This window comes from Falco biarmicus, chromosome 2 (assembly GCF_023638135.1).
Source record: "Falco biarmicus isolate bFalBia1 chromosome 2, bFalBia1.pri, whole genome shotgun sequence".
Taxonomy (NCBI): Eukaryota; Metazoa; Chordata; class Aves; order Falconiformes; family Falconidae; genus Falco; species Falco biarmicus.
In genome coordinates this window covers 79,959,265-79,979,361 of record NC_079289.1, presented here as the reverse complement: position 1 = coordinate 79,979,361, position 20,097 = coordinate 79,959,265, and the positions used below count along the sequence as shown (strand labels likewise).

Sequence of the window (20,097 nt, the reverse complement as noted above, 5' to 3'; positions counted from 1 at the left end):
CCTTCCAGCAACAGTGGCAATCACCGATCTAGGACCTGTTTATGGCTTGTAACAAATCTTACTGTGATAAAGCACTTCCCCATTTCCTAGCTTCTTTGTTCTTTTTGCTCTGTTTGCCTTTGCTCTCTGCATGCACAAGCTCCCCACTGCGGCCTTTCCATGCCCCCCCCAGCCCCCCACCCCCCATCATTCTCCTACGCTGCCTTGCTGTGCCCTGTTCCTACAGATGTTTCTGCTGCAGCAGTCGTGGGTGCCTCAGAGAGCAGCTTTGGTTCCCTGTGTCTCCCCATCTAAAAAAAGGCAGTGCTGTGAGACACTATGTTTTGTTGTGTAATACAGGAGCCTGAGCAATAAGAAGAGGTGGGACCTGCAATCAGCATTAGCAAGAAGACAAACCAGTGGGACCAGCAAAACTGCCTTGCCCCTGTCACAAGAGCCTCTATTCCTGCCCCAGACTTTCTGGCTCCCTCCTGTTCTTTCTGTTCCCAGGATAATCTTAACCTCTTGCCCCTTGTCTCACCTATCTTCTCATTTTAGTGCTCCAAACTGTGTCCCCAGCTGACATTCCCTATCCTCCTGCAGCCCTTGCCTCAGTGGCCAGCCTTTCGCTACAGCTCCACAGCGTACAGTCTAGGGCTCTTGCTCAGTCTGCCTTGGAGAGAATAGCAGGAGATAACACGGTTGCACAGATGAGAGAGACCGTGAGCCAGATGCTCTACAGGACCTGCCCCAGGCAAATGCTCTTCTCCAGTGTCTGAGAGCTACTGGCCTGACTGTGACACTGGCAGGCAAAGAGAAATGGTAGAAGTGCCGCTTAGTCTTGCCTGTGGAGTACAACAGTGTTCTGTGGAGAACAGCTGTGTTCTGGGAAACATGTTCCAGATGTGCTCTTCCATCCAAGCCTTCTTTAATCTTGTCAGGTATATTTAAATATTTATTACACTTAGAGCTACCATGCCCACAACGGAAATTATGCTCTCTCCTCAGCCATTTGGAACTAACATGGAATTCAAATGTTGTGCTCAGTTTTCCAGTGGAGCTTTGCTGAGAGATGAACAAGTTAAACAAAACACTGCAGGACAGTCTTTCAAACTTTGTCTACATTGCCTGAAAAAATCACACTGCTCCATCTAGGGCTTTCCCCAGGACATCAGTGGTGCTGTGTCAGACCACAGCTAAGCACTGGGAAAGTCCCCTGGACCCCAGCCATTCCACCTCATTCTCAAATACTTTGGGGATTTTTCTTCAACTTTCCTCCAGAACACTATGATCAAATACTTCTTATTCTGCTGTAGCTACAATCATGACACTATCATCATTCTTCCTTGCATCATAGCCATATAATTTCCATGTGCAAATGTTCACAAATTTAGCTTTAGCAAATTCACTTCAAAAGGGTTGTTTTACCTGAGAGTTGCCCAGTGGCAACAGGTATCACTTTGTATGGCGACCTGGAAGAGTCAGAGAGGGTTGATGTTAGCAACACTCAGAAAGCAGTTTGTATTTCATATCTAAACTCCCCAAGAATTTGGAATAAGTATCTGAATATATTCTAACCACTCTTAAAACCTGTGAGTTTAAATATGCAATGAGTACTTCTTATGAACACACATCTCTCCAGTTTACTACTGAGCTAGAGACAGAGAGATCTTTCTTGTGCTGTATGGTCATGCAACAAACATGGTAAAAATGCCTCCTGCCTGGCAAGCCTTGATAGCTTGTGGACTGAGATGGTGAGGAAATTTTGTAGGTCAGAAGGGAGCTCCAGTGGTGGGGATCATCTTTTGGCCTGTGTTGACACATCATCCTGTGCAGTAGGTTCCTCCCAACTGCTGGGGCTCCATCACAGGTGCCAATGAGAGTAATGCCAGTGATAAGTAATGATGAAATATGCAATTAAGAAAATGACACCAGCAGGAGTAAGTACAAGCAGTCAGAGTGAAACTAAAAGCCCCAGGTTGGAAAAGCAACAGGAAACTAAGGAGAGAAAGAAAAAGGCATTTGGAGGTGAGAAGGGCCAAAGCTAGCATGGAAGAGACCTACCCTCATCAAAACCTTTGACTTCTCTTTGCAAGTAATGTCATGGTTGTGTCCTAGCAGAGCAATAAAGGAGTAAGGGAGCAAAGGAGCCGGGAGCCTTGACAGCAAACATGGTGGGATGGGAACAGATGTTCTACATTCAATACCTAAAAGCAGTATTTTTTCCTCAGACAATTACTTCTACCTTAATAACAAGTTAAAATCTTCAAAACCAGCAGGCATTAGTGTTATAAGCCAGCAAGCAATTCTTACTGTCATCTCCCTCCCTCCAGGGAGCTGCTCACCTCCCACTGCGTACGAAATGCATCTGCACACAACCATCACCCCTTCCCTTGGGCTTGACCCTATTTTTAAAGAGCAGGTTGCAGCAAAGCTTACCTCTCTGAGTTTGCAGGCATTGTCGGGTCAATGGATACCATACAATTGTCTGCCGTCAGAAGGGAGATTGTTGTGTTCCTGAAAAGCATGTTTCAAAGATGTTTATTTGACCTGGAAATGCTGGCTGAAATTCTGTGCACACAGTACATAGCCATCTTATCTCCTGCAGCACTCTTGGCCTGGCCTGACATTGTCTCAGATCCTTTTTACCTGGGTGCAGAAAGGGTCAAAGCACGGGACAGGGTGAAGCTTGATGGTTCGCCCACTTCAGTTACCAGAGATGTTTCTGGAAAAATTAAGTGTGATCATCCTTGATCTCTGAGCAGACTTTGCTCCCTGAATTCAGTTGACTCATCAACTCATCATTTCTGTTAAAAAGCTATGTTTTATGATACATTGACTCAGCAGCTATGTATTGACTCCCACTACACAAATAACTACTGGTAATATGACTGTCTTGAACTTACTCAGTTACTCTTTTACCAGAACAAACAAAACAAAATGTCTTGCTGAATATGGGGCCTTTTTTTTTTTAGTATTGTGAGAAGTGTGATCTCATAGGCTCAGATCTAAACCTTGGAGGTTTACTTTGGCTCCAGAATCCTGGTTGAAATGCATCGTTCTTTGAAAGTCTTCTGATGAAAAAAAAAAAAAAAAAAAAAAAAAAAAAAAAAAAAAAGCCAAATATGCGGTGAACACCCTAATCATGAGTCATTAAAACTGCTCAACAAGGTTTCCTCAGTGATAGAGTGGAAGTATTTCACATCATAAGCAAATGAGAGTTATTAACCTCTCTAATGTCAAATGGGAAGAAATAGCTAGGATAAACAGCAAAGGACATTAATTCTGTCCAGCAGCTTATGCAAATTCTGAGTCAATATAGACATTTTTATCATTCAATCCCCAGAGCTAGAGTCATGCAATAAACCCATAATCAAAGGACTGGCTTATTTTTTCCTATGATTTTTCTTATTGTAAACCTATTTTTACACAGGTAAAGACTATAGCTTATTGCATGCTGCTGTGCATCTGGCCTGCGTTGCCCGAGCTCCTATTCAGAGAGGAGATGGCCCCTTTTAGACAGAGCTTCCCTCCCTGCATGCCATTGCCCTGGACAGGTGGTGCAGAAGTGGCTGGGTGCTACACCATGCCACCCTCCACCATTCACCAGCCTCTCCCACCCCAGCACACAACTACACCTGATCCTGGATCCCTCTCAACACAGAGATTTAAGTTGGATGCTGCTTTCTGGGTTGAAGGTAAGAGAAACAAACCCTACAGGAAATTGCAGCAGGAGAGATGCATGGACTTTGCAAGGCAACATAAATTAGAAAATACTTGGCCTGGGCAATGGATTTGGGGATATTTATGTTCCATAAAATGGGGTATTTTATGTTTAACTACCCTATACCTGGGATTAGATTGTACTGTATCTAAATGGAAAGCCTTTCACCAATGCCAAATGGCCTTTCACCAACGCCAATGGCAAATCATTGGGCCAAATTTTTCCCTAAAAAACAGGTTCTAAACATATGGTTGTGTTTCACTCGATCTGGGCAAAAATGTAGTGCTGATGTATAACTGCTACACAACCCTTCTGCACTCAGTGCTGGTCTTCTGCACTTGCTTGTATTTTTTGGACTATCTCTTTTCTGTTCTACCCTATTCCTCTCTGTTCCTCAGGCACAGCTGCCGCTGAGGTGGCTCAATGCCTGACAGAGCTTCATGCACTTTTCCAGCTGGTGTTATCCGGATTGCCCCAATTTCTTCTTCCAGTAGACTGGAATGAGAGAAAAGCTTGAATAGCAGCTAAGTTAGTCTTTTGGGGCTTGTCTTTAAATTTCCCCCAGAAGTAAAGAAACAAAAGTGAAACGAATGTCACAAATTAAAAGAGACCTACCTTGGTAACCCTGTTGCAATGCAGAAGAGGTCCATAATATCTTTGGAGTTGCAGTATTTGCTGAAGATCACCTTCCAAACCGAACAGCAGAAGGGGGAGAAAAATAAAGACAAAGAAGAAAAAGGACAGTTAGTTCCCAGTGAGATATGAACTCTATTCAGGCATGAACTAGGCTAATTTTAAGGCCATTTCAATTATCTGATTTGACTTATGAGCTGGAATATTTCTCTACTCCTGTTTAATACCTGTGTATTTTTTGATAAAGAAAGCAAGCTCTGGAGACCTAATTGTACTGCTCAGAAGTAGAGCAATAACGTATGTGAACTGACAGCAAAAGGTTTCTTACAATGCCATATTGCTGCAGGATGATAACAACAGCAGATTTAAGGATGTAAGAGCCCGGATTTAGGAAGAAAACAGCCCAGATTTGGGGAGGTCCTTGGATGGTATAAAAGGGCACTACTTTTTGGACTTAAGCCAGCTTCAAACTGAACAGAGGGTTTTTTTGCCCCACAGGTTGGGCCAAATTTTCTGCAGGCTGTCAGGCTGTGTGGTTCCCATTGTTAGGTCACAACCTGGAGCTTGAAAAATTACAAAATTTGCCAGTTACCTTCCCAGGCCCCCAAACAGCTTTTCAACCCACTGCCTTTCCACACATGCCTTCTCCTATGCAGAGAAGACTGTCTGAGCAGTGGATCTGGGAATGCAATATCCCCTTGATCCCACTGTGATACAGCCTTCAATGTTGCCATCCCATGCCGTGATTTTCCTCAAGACTCCTATGTCCATCAGGACGTGTGGGTGATGGTGCTCCCTGATTGAGAAGCTCTTCTGCAGCCACAGTGGAGGGCAGAAAACCTCTCTGTGTGCCTTTGATTGACTGTGGGTGGAAGCTTTGAACCTGCCATGGAAATAAAATACCTCACTGCAGTCAGGTCTAGCTCATCTTCTCAAAGGCAGGAACAATGGCGAGCAGTGGGTCTGATTTGTCTGGGGGCTGCTGGTGTCAACAGGGTGGCTGTTGGCTGTGGGGGACAGCTTACTGTGGTGAATGGGGGGAGGTGGTGGTGTGGAGAGGGGCAGTTTCCCTGGCCAGTGCTGGAGCACAGCTCCCTCGCACACCACAAGAAATAGCCATAGAGCCTCTGGGTTCAGGATTCGGCAGCCCAAAGGGACTTGTGGAGACCTAATGGCTAGAACTCAGGAGGAGCAAGAAAGAGGTATTTTGCAGATAAGGTCTGAGGCACAGGGAGATCAAAGTCAAAAGTCTCCTCTCCTTTCAAGTACCTTGCTGGAAACTCTATTTTCTAACCCCCACAACCACCCTTAGCATCCCATATTCTCAAGTATAGCCTGTTGTGGACAGAGGAGTTTTGTGTGTGCCCACAGATCAGCCTCAAGGCTGGTGACCCAGAAAATGAGGAACGTGTCACCCAGGGTGGCCTTCCACTGGTTTGTTTTCACTGTCTTGCCTCATGCTGCCAGGAGGAGACAGGGGCTGCAGGCAGCGGGGGCTGCAGGCAGTGGGGGCTGCTGCCACCCTTGCCAGGTCAAAGCAGGCCCCATGTGTTCAGCGAGATGAGGACCACACTTGAAAAAATAACATTTTATCATCTAATTAAAGATGCTTCCAAAAGTGTCGGTGCCAGGAGTTAATTAAGCCCGCAGCCTCACTCCAGCAGCTTTGGCCTTTGAGTGCTTGAGTTCCTAAATCATAATAGCATTGCTGTAACACACGTGCCTTTTCTGAGATGCCTTTCAGACACCAGGGGAAATTCCTCACCCAGAGGTGTCATGTGACGCCAACCCAGACCTCTGCTGCTGGCGATGGGGAAGCCATGGGACAGCCTGCAGGACATTGTGCCAGTGAGGAGTTGCTAATGCCTGCTCACAGCTCAGGTCACCACGAGCCTGAAGCATCAGGAGATTTGGGACAGCATGTGCAAGACCTGACCAGCCTGGTTGAATCCCCTTGTGCCTGGAGTGAGATGCACCGAAGCTCCAGTTGATGCTGAAGCAAAGCCCTCTTACTCTTGAGCGGAATGTCATGGGTTTCGTGGTAGAGAAGAGAATGATACTGGTCACCTCAAGAGGTGGCTGTGACCGACAGGTGTGCTTACACTCACCTTCGCTGTTTTCTGACCTGGATGAGATTACACCAGGCAATCAAGGCACTTGATTACTGAGGTAGTGATTGTTACTGGGGAAATGGGTGGGATTAATACCCAAGTGGGTCTTAAAAACCTGTTTTATCCAGTGATTGGCCCTTGGTTATTAAAATACAGCAGCAATCAAAGCAATAAAACATAGTTGATTGAGTACAGATAGGACTGAAAACCCACTCCTAGCAGAACACAGAGTCCTACCTGAGTGATAAGTGCTAAAATTGGCTGACAGGCATTGGAGGGTACAACAACTGGTGCACACAGTAACTGAGCAGATTATGTTAATTGTGGCTGAACAGAAGGTAAAGGCTTGTGATGTGCCAGGAGTGCTATTTCAGGTATTGAGGTTTCTTATTCTGGAAATCAATTATGATTGACCAGGACAGATAAAAGAGGAAAAGATAAAAAACCCATAAAATTAAAAACCATTAAAGGTAAGAAAGCCAGCCTGACTCATAGAAAGCAGCAGGATCTTTCAATGCATTGAGGATGAATTTTAATGCTTTTTACTCCACGTAATAGTGCAAGAGTGGGAAGCAAAATAAAGACTGTGGATGCTAGATCATGAGTTATCTCCATACATGCTTTTTAGCTTTCCACACTTGGCATTTTTACTTAGGTTTGCTAGAAGTGGATTTGTGAATCACCCACCGCACTTTGATACTCAACTTAGGGTGGTTGTCCTCAGCTGTTTGTATTTTTTTAATCAAAGCACATAAGCTACTACAATTTTCTTCTATTGCGACCTGCTGAGCTCTTCTGACCAACTTCCTTCTGTTCCAAACCAAAGCAGCTAGCTTCAGACATTACCCAGCAACATGCAATTGTTCCTGTTACTGTCCACAGGTTTACATTCCCAATAAAGTTGATGTCAGTTTTGCCGATGGAATACAATTGGAATGTATTTTGGAGAGATGGGAGGACAGTACTGCATACTATTGATGGCTCCAGCACAGTATAGGAATCCGATTTGCCTAAAGTCCATTGTCATTGCAGGGACATTAGCAACTTGAAGGCAATATAGTGACACTTGGCTTGCAGCCATAGTTCAACCATCTGGGACACATGGTTTCTCCAATGATCAGGGAAGATGGTTGACCTGCAGCTTTGAGGATAGGCAACCCTGTTGGCACTAGTTGCAGAAGCACCTATCTTACCCAGCCCTGTGAAGATGTCCTTGCTTGGGCAGATCTCCTGAAACCATTGCTGTTCAGCGTGGTCTCCATGATGATACTTTTCTGGTACTGTTTGTGGATCTGATCCAGACCCACAGACAGCACTGAGGGACTTCATCTCCCTTCAAACCTGTTTCAGCTGTCTCTGACCCACAGTCATCCTCTTGCTTAGGTCCCTGTTCCTACACCTGGGTGGCAAGCCGTGGCTGCGATGTGTCCCACAACACTTCACTCCCTGCATTAATACCTGGCACTGGAAGATACCACTGCTTAGGAAAGAACTGAGACCTTGCTATGGAGCATAATAGAGGCCAAAGACAGGAGACCACAGCAGTTTCTACAGCTGTTGTAGTGGGCTAAGATCATGTGTGTGTAGGGCACAGACAGGTTTCCCAATAATATGTGTCAAAAAAGTTCATCACCTAGGTCAGCACAGCCCAAAAAAGCCAGGGATTCAGCTTCTGACACACCTCCTGCAAGAAAAAGTGGACACAGGGACTCCAACATTGTCTCATGGTACAAGAGTTTCCTGCAAGATTGGTCAACACAAGACACTCAGTTGCCAGGGTCATTTCTGAAAGCAAAGGCAGAGCCAAAATCACATGTAAGCAGAGTTACAGTAGGGATGCACTGCATGGGAAACAGAGGCCTCTGCTTCAGCTTGCAGACTGATAATTAAATGCCACGAAGAAAATCAGCCACATATAAGTCCTGTTAATTGCATTTCCCTTGGATTTTTGCCAGAAGAAAAATAATATATTCCTCAAAAGTGATGCAGCATCTTCAAACAATTAATTTCCCTTGTTTGAGAACTAACATTATTTCATATTTCTGTCTTTGTCACTGTTAACAAACTTCTACCATGTGTAGAAAAAAAAAAGGAGAGGAAAACTAGTCTTCTCTGAATGCTTTGCTTGATTGTTTCAGTGAGTCTTCATCAAGACCAAGAAGCAGCCATTTGATTTAAGTGAGGAATGGTTCTGTCTGCCTTGGAAAATAACATGAAACAAAGCGGGGGAAAGCAGAATGAATAATAACTGAAGCTTTTTGGAGTGGAAATAATATTGTGATGAAACATTCAGTGACTGTGAAGCAGGACAGCATGAGTTGACGGGGATGGCTGGTTCCTGGCCCAGAGATCGGTTCTGTGAGACTGATTTCTTTCCTGGAGACAGTTCTGCAGTTTTTTGAAACATCTTCCTCTGAAAGAAGGAGGCATTGTCTCTTAATCCATAGTGTCTACCCCTGGTCCAGGACAAGGATTCCAAAACCCCTCAGAAAGAGTAGGGATTAGGAGCTCTGGTACTCTGACTGGCTTCCCCACTCAGAGGAACAGTTCAATATTAAGGACTGTGATGGAGGTATTACTAAGGGACCACTGAGCACATACTCCGCAACCTACCAGTTTCCAACTAGTCACATCATGTTTTGCTTTCAGATAGGGTGGGTAAAAAACACAGCTTACAAATTCAATTTCTGTTCTATATTTGATCCTCAGAACAGTTAATCCTCTCTGTAAACTGCAAACCCTATCCAGAATGTTATCCTGTTCTGATCTGCTGTTGGTAATTGGGTTTTCTTCCAAGAATTTAACTCACATTTGTGGGGTTTTTTTACCCTAGTAAAATTCCTAAATAAATAATACAAAAATATTTTCAAAGCCAGTGTACCCTCAGTTTCCAGTCCTGCTTTCTTTTGCTCATCTCAACCTGCTGTGTTCAAGACTTCTAGCACTTGGTGATGTCTTTCATTCAACTCAGTGATCAATGTCCAGTCAGGGCTGAAACTGGAGTGGAAACAACCTAAAATGATAATCGCTCCTAATGAGATTGGAAGAGAGTGTGTCAGAAGAGAGTCTGGTAAAACTCGGTTATGTATCTTGCATGGACTGTGAATATTGTTGCTGCTTCTGTACGAGCAGCTTTCATGGAGGATTCCTGAATTGCTATGGCAGAAGGCTGATGTGAACTTTTTCATTGTGATTTTCCCTGTTTCTCCAGTGGTCTTTGTTGTCCACATTAGTATGAAGCAAGATCCAGGACTTTCAGATACCACTGTGTAGAAATCACTGGAAAGAATTTATATTTCTAGACGTGTAAGCAAATAAGTCTTCCTTAAAAAACAGCAATAAACGAACTATCATAGATCCCAATATCTAACAGCAGCCTTACCTAAAATCCCATATCTAAACATCTTCCAGGTTTCTTATACTTTGAATTCAGGTACAAGCATAGCATAAGCACAACTATATCCCAACTATCTATTTTTTATTTCTTGCACTAATTAACAGTTGATATTTTGAAAACCACCCCATTTATCTGAGCTTCGAATGTTAGGTTGTATTAAAAATAGTATGCTAGATTTGCCAACTGCATGATGTAGTAGGGGCTTCCCTAAGAGAAGAACAGGAAATAAATGCATGTGTGCATGTGTGCATGTGTGCATGTGCATGTGTGGGGAAGAAAACATGAAAGCCCTCAGCTGAGAGTCCAAGCAAAAATGAAAGCTCCCCCAAACTCTTTAAATATCTCTTCTGTTAGAGGATGAGGAGTGCGGTCGATGTTTTATTTTACTTCCAGCAGCTGGAGCTCTGCGGTCCTGCTGATCCACACTTACCTTCGGGCAGTGATGTGACAACATTTATTTTAACAGGACACCTAAGTGAAATATACAGGTGGGATTTGTCTGAAGTAACTTTAACCATCTCCAAGTTCAACATCTCATGCATGTCATTCTGCTAGACTCCCTCTCTTGCCAGCAGAGAAAGAGGACAACTTCCAAAGGGTATATATCAGCCCACATGTCTCCAAAACCCAGTTTAAGATGGGATGAATCATCCTCTGGAGATAGCACCCACCTCCCCACTGACTACAGGGGAAACTGCATGACTAGCTTGGAGCACTCATCACTAACTTTTAGATGGCTACGGTTAATGGTTAAGTGGGGTGAATCCTTATAGTTTCCTGATTATATATGTTATCCTAAAATAAGAAACAGGAGCTGCAGACAGAGCTGAAGTATCAAGATCGCGAGACACGTCACTATATGGTAAGTCGCAATTCCCACCCCTATAACATCCCTGAACAGAAAGCTATAGGAAAAGAGATTTTTCTCTTTTTGGGAAAGATAAAACATCTGTGATTCACTCATATGTGTGATCCCCAGGGCAGTTTTGGACATCCATTCAGAGAGACAGCATGGCAGAGGCTGGCTCTTTCACTATGAGCGAGGAAGGATCTCATTACTTTTTAGAGTCCTTTGGGCTCATAGAAGAAGTGAGGTTGCATTAAAGAGAGCCTTGTGCAACCTATTGACTATACTAAGGGACATATTGCTAATATTCAGTCTTTCAGTACTAATGATTAATGGTGGAATATAACCAGGAACCAGGTTATAAACCAAGGCTGTTTGTGAGAGGCTGAGCTGAAAGTTTATTGTTTCCTGCAGTAGACATTTCAGCCTTTGAGCAATAACACAAATGTCTATACTCTGGCTTTTCTTAACACAAAAAGGGCACATGTTAGCTGCTAATGGAGTGCTAAGTACAATTAACCCTGTAGCACATTAATGCATTAGGCTTGAAATGTTTTGTAAACTGAATAATAAGGAAGCTTTAGCACCAAATGTCCTCACTAAATGCAAGTGAAGCTAGGCTGCTTGTTTCAAAACTACTCACACAGTTAATGTCTGACATTACAACATGCTTGATAATATAGGACTGTTAGAAGGGTAATCTTAGTTAATGGTGTAAGGAAATGCAGGTATGGTGAGGGGTCAGTGAAAGGCTGATTTGAAGCTGTAGAAATAAGTTTGCTAGAAAGGTGCTGAAACCAAGATGGCTTTGTCTTGTTTGTAGTAAACCAGAAGAATTGTATATGAGTCGCGTGAGTTGCTGTGTTTGGCTTGTCCACATTCATAGGTAATGCTAGCAGGAGACTGTTACACTTTGTCTTGGCTAACGTGAGCAGCAACTCTAACAACTGTAATAGACTGCATGTGACTTCAGAATGATAAACAGCAGCAAACAAGCCTTTCTGGGTGAGGGGCATAGAAGAATTATGGAGCTATGCTGGAATTACAGAGCTGTACTGGGGCTATGGGTTGGTCCCCTAAATGCTCTGAGGAGCCCTCACTGGGGACGAAAGAGAAGGGGGAGTAGGAGAGAGAGAGAGACCTCTGATATGACACTTTCTTTCATTTTTTTAAAACCATGCTTTTAAGCCATTTTGACTCTTTAAAATGTTTATGTGCTGTAATGTGATGGAGTTTTAGGAACCTGCTGTTCATTTCTTGCTGCTTTACAAGAACATCTAGCAGCTGCCTTGAATTCACTGGGGCCAGCTAAAATTGGAAAGCCAGGGTTAGCTAAGACCAGCGGCCAGACTCAGGCTGTGTGACCTTGCACCCTCCCTCACCCACAGAGATCTGCCAGCGGTAAGAAAATGGCCTTGATCCCACAAAAACATACTTACACCTCACAGTGCTAAAATGGGTTTTGGCATCAGCTTGTGCATGCATGGGAAGAACCTGTGAACGCCAGCCAGGCAGAGCAGCCCCCAGAGGTGTCCATGCCCCCACAGCCCATGAGCACCCACTCTGCACACCCCTCTGACACTTGGCAGCTGAAAGGGTGTTGTCCTAAATCCTCATTCCAAACAGACAGGGGATGGGGTCCATAAGCACCGCAGAGCATGCTTGCCCTGCTGTGCCAAGAGTTACCGGCATGCAAAAACATCTAATCGCCTTGAACCAATCATCATGCCATTATTTTTCTGCTGTGTTTTGTAAACTGAATCCAGTTTGGTGTGTTAAAAATAGCACGATGCGCTCTGGAAAAATCTGTTGGTTTTGCTAGAGTCTAGGCATTTATACCACAGTTGCTGTTGTTCTAATTAAAAAGAGAAGTTCACATGACAGAAATTATTCCGGTGCGCTGACGTTTCAGTGCAATAACCACAGCACCAAAATGCAATCTTAATGTTGTTCTGTTCATTGCGGACCTTGGACCAAGAGGAACAGTGGCTATGGATGGCTCAGTGTCCTGCTCCACAGGTCAGTACAGCAGTCAGAAAGGTTGAACTCAATACATTTCTTTGAGAAAATAACGAAGGTCATTTATCTGTTTGGCATCCAGAATGACTCAGAAAACCAGCAAAATTACTCCAAAACTCTTTAGTTGCTTTCTGAAGAGGAAGAAAATACCACCCTGAATGATTTCATAGACTTCTTGACAAAGGTGGAGGTCCTTTTCTTTTTTTCCAGTTAGTTGAGGTCCTATACCCCTCTGACTTTCCATCCATGTTACAAATATGATGTTGATTAAGACACTGGAAACAGAAATCCTCTTGAATTAAGTATTTTTCTCAGAGGAACTCTCAAAGCCACTACCCTGTGACATTTGGAAATGAGAGCCATGAAGCCACCCACCTGGGAATAGGGCCACTGGCTGGTTTGGTTTTGCTACCATTTAAATCTCAAAGGTCAAAAGAAAATGTTCCCCAGTAGTTTCTTCATGGAAAAAGATCAGGCACAAGCTGGGGAATATTTTCTTGCTGGTGGATTTTTAATTTGAAACAGACTCAGTAGGATTTTTTCTTAAAAATGCAGCCAAAGGGTTAATAATATTAAGAAGGAAAATAAGACTCCAGATCCAGCTCAGGTTTGGCAGAGCAAACCTCCCTTCCTGCCGGCAGGTTGGGGGTTTTGGGTGCTTGGTCCCATCTAGTGGCACTCCAGGAACAATGAGAAATCCCTGTCCACAGTGGCACTGCAAGATCCCCTTCTCCTACATCAAACGGGGCCACGGCTTCCCCCATCGCACCTTTTTCTCCTTTGCCTGGCAGCAGAGCAAGCTGTGGCAGGGGTGGGACACGGCTGTGTTTCACAGGTGTGCTAAGCCGAAGTGCAGAGGGAGGCATGTGTCCAGGCAAGTGGGAAATGAACTGCTGCGTGTCTCTGGGTGAAAGGATCCCTTAAAAATGAACAAACAGAGCAGCTCTTGTTTCCCCTGCATGTGCATCCCCTTTGCACAGGCACTGGATAGGAAGTGCGTTATGCTGTAATTTCATTTTTCAGTCAGCTCCAAGAACAAGTGACCTCTTTGAAGCTAGTTTGTGCAGAGTCATGGTTTGGTGCACGGCTGGAACACTGCAGAGCCTTTGATCCTCCCTCTGCTGCCGCCCCAGCACAGCCATCCCCTCCATCTCCTGCTTTGTGTTCAGCTCTACCTCCACCAGCTCAGCAGGCGGCCACCCCATGGGACACCCCCATCCCCTGCCCTTGGTTGGGACACAGCTACCAGCAACCCAAAGCCTTCCCCTGGTGGACACAAAACCCACCCTTTGGTGATCCTGAGCTCAGGTGCCTGTGGAGGTACCGTGGTTGGTGTGTGCTGGGCTGGGGTGGGTCATCTTGTGTCCCAGCATAGGGAGATGCTCAGTCAGCTTTGGTGAAGATAGTTTTGTGCCTGCCCATGTCTACGAAAGGTCAGTTTATCAAACTGTGACAAACGACCAGAAGCTTTTGAGGCTGCAGGCAGGATGGGGATGAGGAGAAAGGGCAGGAGCTGAGTAATTTATGGAGGCGAGGGCGAGGCTTCCCCAGCATCACGTTGGAGCAATGTACAGCTGCACTGGGCTGGGCTCCCCTCAGCTCCCAGCCTCCCACTGCCCTCTCACAGGAGGCTATGGGACTTTTGGTTGTTCATGGCACCAGCCTTGCAGGTATGGACTTCAGCCTTTCCTCTGGGACCTGCTGGCCTTGGGTTTAGACGTTCATTCAACCCCTGCTGATGGTGCCTCCATTATTTCAGTGACTATTGTGAAGGGTTTCCAAGCCAGCAAATTTTCCTTCAGTGATGGCCTCCCTCGCTGTGCCCCTCTGGACCTGCCAACACACAAACCTACTTAGCTTAATTCAACACTCCTGTCAAGTGCTCATCTGCAATGTGCAGGCTCCCAGGGGAGGTGGCATGCAGCTCTCTGAGCCTGCTCTGTCCCTTCATTTACCCCAGTGCTGAGGTGAAACAACTTCTCCCAAAGTCAGTAGCATGCCCTACAGCTGCACCGGTAAAAATTCAGGATGAGGCCGTGGAAACCCAAAATTACCTATGAATAGTTGCTATCACAGCTAGCACTACCAGAGGATGCCCGGTTCTATTGCACAGCGCTGGCATGTCCAGCAAGCCAGTTGCAAGTTGGAGCTGAGCCCTTTCAAACAAGTGCTGTTATAATGAAGCTCCTACCTCGTTACTGGGTTGATGAGTAGCTTAGCATTGATTTAATGAATTCACTGTAGAAGCCTCCAGTACTGCATTCCTTAGAAGATTAAGGGTTGTGAGGGTGGCTTTTTTTTTTTTCTTTGTAATGACGTTGTTACTGAGGAGGCATGAGAATCTGAGATATGCCCTGCTTACCCCTGGATGAACCCCATTTACATGGCATTTTTACTGCAGGAATGGAATCCTTCCAAACATTGCACAGATGGAATTTCACATCTGACAAAAAGAAACAGATAACATTTAGAGAACAAACCCCCCCTTAATCCGCCTGAGTTTGCGTTTGCTTGGTCTGCGATTGTGCCTCTTCTGCGTTCTTAGTGTCAAAAGTACTCTCCAGAGACTGGTTCTGAGAAACGCTTTTTTTTTCTTTTTTAAACCAGCACAGATGACAGACAATGTGCTTTCCCAACATCTATGGAAACACTCACCACCCTTTCAAAATACCAAAACATTTTCATACTGAACTGCAAAGATGCCGAGGAGCTCTGTACAAGCCTTGCTTCTGGGGGCCATCAGGCAACTAACTCATTAAGCCCTGGCAAAAGAGAAGCGGCACCTTCAGCTCGGCAGAGCCAGCACGCTCCCTCCCACCAGTACAGAGGAGCCCGCGGCAGCGGAGGGACCTTTGTCACATCTAAGCCCTGAGATGGATGAAGAGGAGCAGCCTGCTCCTGGTGCAGATTTGGATTCTCCAAGGTCTTGTTCCCGAGGATATGACTTTGACGGTCACGGTGGGTCTCCAGGGCAGTGGCAGAGGGGACAGCAGGCAACAGAGGCATGCGTGGTGGGACGGGACTGTATCAGCTCTCCCTTTACCTCCTTACTGCAGTCACTCATACAGCAAAGGGGAGGGAAGGGAAAGGGTTTCTTTGCTGTTTCTTTTTAAAGGAGAAACAAAAGGTGAGGCTAGGTGAAATGAAAATTTAGAGCAAGAAGACAAGAGAGATTTGTATTTTGCAAGTCAGAGTTTACTTGCTCTTGAGCCTTGCAGCAATTCTTAATTACAAAAAAGGCACTTGGTTTGTAGCCAAAGAATTGCTGACAAAAAGAAAAAAAAATTACAAAAATGCAGCGGCATTGTTTCTGTTTAAAAGCTGTCAGCTCAACAGCATGCGAGCTCTCCCTTCAGCCAGAATATATTTCTCCTGCAGTTTTCCCTGTGCTGTGAACCGTGGTTCAGCAAACAAGGCAGGCTAATGGAACTGAAACTTTTAATTAACATTTATCATCATTTATGAACAACTTAGCAAAGGTGGTGGGGACCTCCCAGCCCCCTGGCGATGCAGCGGCACACCCCATCGCACAGCAGTCAGGCACCTGCCTGCCGTTCAGCTTGGCAGTAGCAAAATGCCCATTGCTAAAACCCCTGGCAGAAAATCTCCACATAACTCGGCACGCCATGCTTTCTGGCTCCCACTGCTTGGTGAGAACCTCTCCCCAGGCAAAACTTTGTAAACACATTGCGACGCTACTCTGGGAGAGGCAGCCTGCACAGCTGCTAAACCAAGGATCCCCACACCAGCAGCAAAAGCTGGCAGCACCCAGCCCTCCCCTGCTGCCAGCTTCCCCTTTCCCCTTTAAACAAACATCCATGTACAAAGCAGAAGGCGCTCAAGATCCCCCCCTTCCCCTTAAAAAGAGATTTGAAGCGTGCAACTGCGCTGAATGCAAACATGCATCTAACTTGCGTTACAGAAATACGTCGTGCAGCAAACAGCCCTCAGTTGCTGCTACGTCTGGAGATGCTACTTTGTGAAAAACAGCAAAAGTACCTTTTGAATTCTTCCATCAATATCCAAATAAATACACTTGGGCCGGTAAGTTGAAGAGGCAGATCCCATCTTGCTACAGTTGGGCTTTCACTAGACTTTTTTCCAGTGTCAAACAGAGCAGAAAATAAGGTTTATCCTACCAAGCTGAGCCACCGCTGCCTGCCAGTTTGGTGTCCCCGCTCTTCTGTATCCCACTGTACTCTCATTCTGGGAAGGTCCCTCCTCTAACATGCATGCATTTTGCTGTGCCTCTGTCTCTCTCTGCCACCTCCTTTTAGTTTTGCTTCCCTCCAAATCCAGCTGCCTCAGACAGGGAAAGACACAGGCTCCAGATGCTGTCTGCAAGTGCCCTCTCAATTCCCATAGCAACAACCCCTCTCGGCTTTAGGGCTGAGAGCTGCTGGGCATCCACATTGCAGCTCTGACCCTGGGGCTGACCAGCTCCTGGTATGCACCAGACCAAGTGGCACTTATCCCCCGGGGGGGCTAGGGAGGGGGGAAAAAACCCTCCTTCATCAGGGTGGTGAGAGATGTCATTCGTTTTTATGCTGAAATAGGACCGTAGTTATTAATTAGTGCCGACCGTTTTGGTGAGCTACCTGCACCCTGTGGGTCGTGTGACAGGCTCCCAGCTTTGCTCTGAGCTGGCCAGGGCTCCAGCTGTCTCAGCCCAAACTCAGCAGCTTAATTGCCGCATCCCTCCTCTTATCATTACAAGGATGGAAAGAAAAAGCAGTAGCTTTTTTCACCCTGTAAGCTCCAGAAGCACGAAGAAAGTGTGAAGCCCACACTCTCACCCAGCACCACCCGTGCCACACCTGGAGTGAAGGAATTTGTTATTTAAGGGAATGTGAAGTGTCCTGGCAAAGGCATCTCCCGTGGGAAGTCACAGCCAAAAACCAGGAGGGAGACGAGCATTCGACAGTCGATTCCCTGAGCGGATGCCAAATGCCATCTGCTTTGTGTCTGTGCTGTGCTGCAGTGCCTGCGCCTGTGAGGAGCTGGAGCAGTGGCGGAGAAGGGTGATGCTGGTCATGGAGGGGAGAGAGCTTTGGAGGCAGCGGCTCCTCTGCCTTCACGGGGGAGAGGCTGGCTGATGGGCTGCAAGCATGCAGTGGCTGGAAACAGCTCGTCCTGTGAGTGTTAGTTCTTGGTGTTTTCTGAGGCTTCTGATGGAGGAGCTGCAAAAACATTGCCTGGCCTCTTTTGCGCTGCAGTCTGGGACAGCTGGAGTTGCAGCAGCAGCGTTAGTGCTGCCTTCCCTGCCCACCCCCAGGGCCTTGCTGCAACTTGAGAGAGATGCAACTGACTTGCAGAGGAAGCCAATGTGGCCCTGCGGGCTACGGCTCAATGCGCAGCCTCAGCTGCCCCCTGCAACACACGGGCAGGGCTTGTTCGCTGTGCGAAGTGGATTCGTAAGAGCTGGCAGGGCTGAGCAGGTCTTGGAGCCAGCCTGGGAGCTAGAGCCAGGCTGGCCTTTCAGACCAAAGCCAGTGGTACTCCTAATGCCCTCAGAGCCAGCAGCAAGGCGATTCTTCGGGGAGGTGCAAGCCTCTGCTTCAAATCTTTCCTCTCTAACAGCTTGGAGCAGGCACTTGAAATGCTCCAGGAGAGAGTCCTTGCCACTGTAGGGCTATCCTGTGGGCTGTCCTCTAGGCTGTCTTACAGTCTATCCTGTAAACTGCCCTGGAGCCCAGCCCCTAGGCTATCTTCTAGGCTATTTTGCAGTCTATCCCATAGGCTATCCTGTGAGCTATGCTGGAGGCTAATCCCTGAGGCTCTCCCATAGGCTATGTCCATGGCTATTCTGAGGTGGGAGCAGCCTCTCCCACTGCAACAGCCCTGCCACATCATCCCCACTGCTTCTGTACATCAGTTAGGGCTTCTGTGACTGATCATCTCATACCCTGCTCTGCTAAGCATTGCCTTAACCCCACTGACAAATGGCAGGTATCTGAGGAAGATGGCCATGGCAACAAAACTGCAGTCATTTGGAAAGAGGCACCAAGAGCACTCACACTGGGAGATGCGCATGGGGTGTTTGGTTTTGTAGAGGAGGAAGCTGAGATCTTCCCCCGTGACAACCTGCCCCAGAAGTGGTCAGACAAGGTCACTGGTGCATTGAGGGATTTGATTGCACATCATTGAGACATCTAGTGACCCAAATCTCACACCGGTGAGCATTCACCCTTTGATTTCTATTTAAAAAAGTGACCAGCTTCTCCAGCCAGCAAAAAGACAGGCTCCAAAATCCAGGCAATGAACCTGTTCCTGCCTCTTCACCCTCTTACATACCCATTGTCCCTGTGGATTTAAATTGTGTTTCTTAAGCTCCAGCACGCATCCCACTCCCCCTTAATTACATTAATTCTTGTTGGAAAAAAATAATTTTTTTACAGCTTTGCTGTAAAATTGCTGACTACTGCACTTTTCAAGAACTTTTCATGTAGAAGTGAATCTACAAAAGCTGACCTCTCAGAAATTATGGGAAAAACCTGATGCAATCTAAGGCACAGCACAGGCCCATGACTGAAAGTTGACAACAGATGGTATTTAAAGAGGATGTGCAGCTCCGTGAGATTGCTGCCTTCCTTTAGCTGGTTTAACCCTCCTGAATCTCCTTATTTTATTCTACACTGTGCAACATGGGGCAAAAATTACTTAGAAGAATTATTCTATCTTCCCAAACCCTTCAACAGTTCATCAGCTGGGCCAAATCCTGGCAACACAGCTCCAGATGACGTTTCTCCGTTGTTTGCCTTGAAGGAGCATTTTGACCAGCTAAGGGCAGCACTAGGCTATTACCCCCAAACCACAGGTGGCACATCAAGTGTTGCACAGCTCTGCTTTGCCTTTTCTGCTAAGCTGTTTACTGAAGTTAACACACACCACTTTGTACACACAACCCTTAAAAGTAGATGTGTGGGGGTTGAGCCTTTGGCCCAACGATCTGGTAGCACCCCAGCCAGATGTCACTTAGCCCAGTGGGTGCTCCCAAGGAGTAAAAAAGGTGCTTCTGTCTCCCGATCCTGGCATCTGCTCCATGTACACGGTTCAGATGTAGCTTTATTAGCATTTCCAAGGTGTAACTGGAGGATATTCAGATCACACACGGTTCGCACTTGGACTCATCACTGCTGTTGAGACACAAAACATCCATGCTGTCTTTGTATGAGTTGAGATCTGCTCCCCTGTTGCAAACCCTGTCTAAAGGGTGGCTGGAAAGCTTTAGGGATGAAAAGCACTGCCCAAACCACTTTTCATGCAGGCCTGGGGTGGACTGGCACTGTCCCCTCTGTCCCCCTGCCTCCAGTTATGTCTACGCATATGGGACTGAGGTGGTGAGCCATTGAGGGTAAGGTGAGGGCAGCACTGCAGACTGCCAGCC

At 46.2% G+C, this 20,097-nt stretch overlaps 1 protein-coding gene across 1 annotated transcript in view; it reads right to left on the bottom strand.

Moving 5' to 3' along the window:
* The window catches only part of PDE9A (phosphodiesterase 9A), a 53,290-nt gene extending 33,436 nt beyond the window's left edge, over positions 1-19,854 (bottom strand). The window contains exons 1-4 of the mRNA XM_056329415.1: positions 16,710-19,854; positions 4,319-4,389; positions 2,419-2,496; positions 1,408-1,451 (exon numbers count right to left, since the gene is read on the bottom strand). Of these exons, the coding sequence (XP_056185390.1) occupies positions 1,408-1,451; positions 2,419-2,496; positions 4,319-4,389; positions 16,710-16,778 (262 nt within the window). The 5' untranslated portion in view covers positions 16,779-19,854. The remainder of the gene's footprint in view (positions 1-1,407; positions 1,452-2,418; positions 2,497-4,318; positions 4,390-16,709) is intronic.
* Positions 19,855-20,097: the final 243 nt, after the last annotated feature.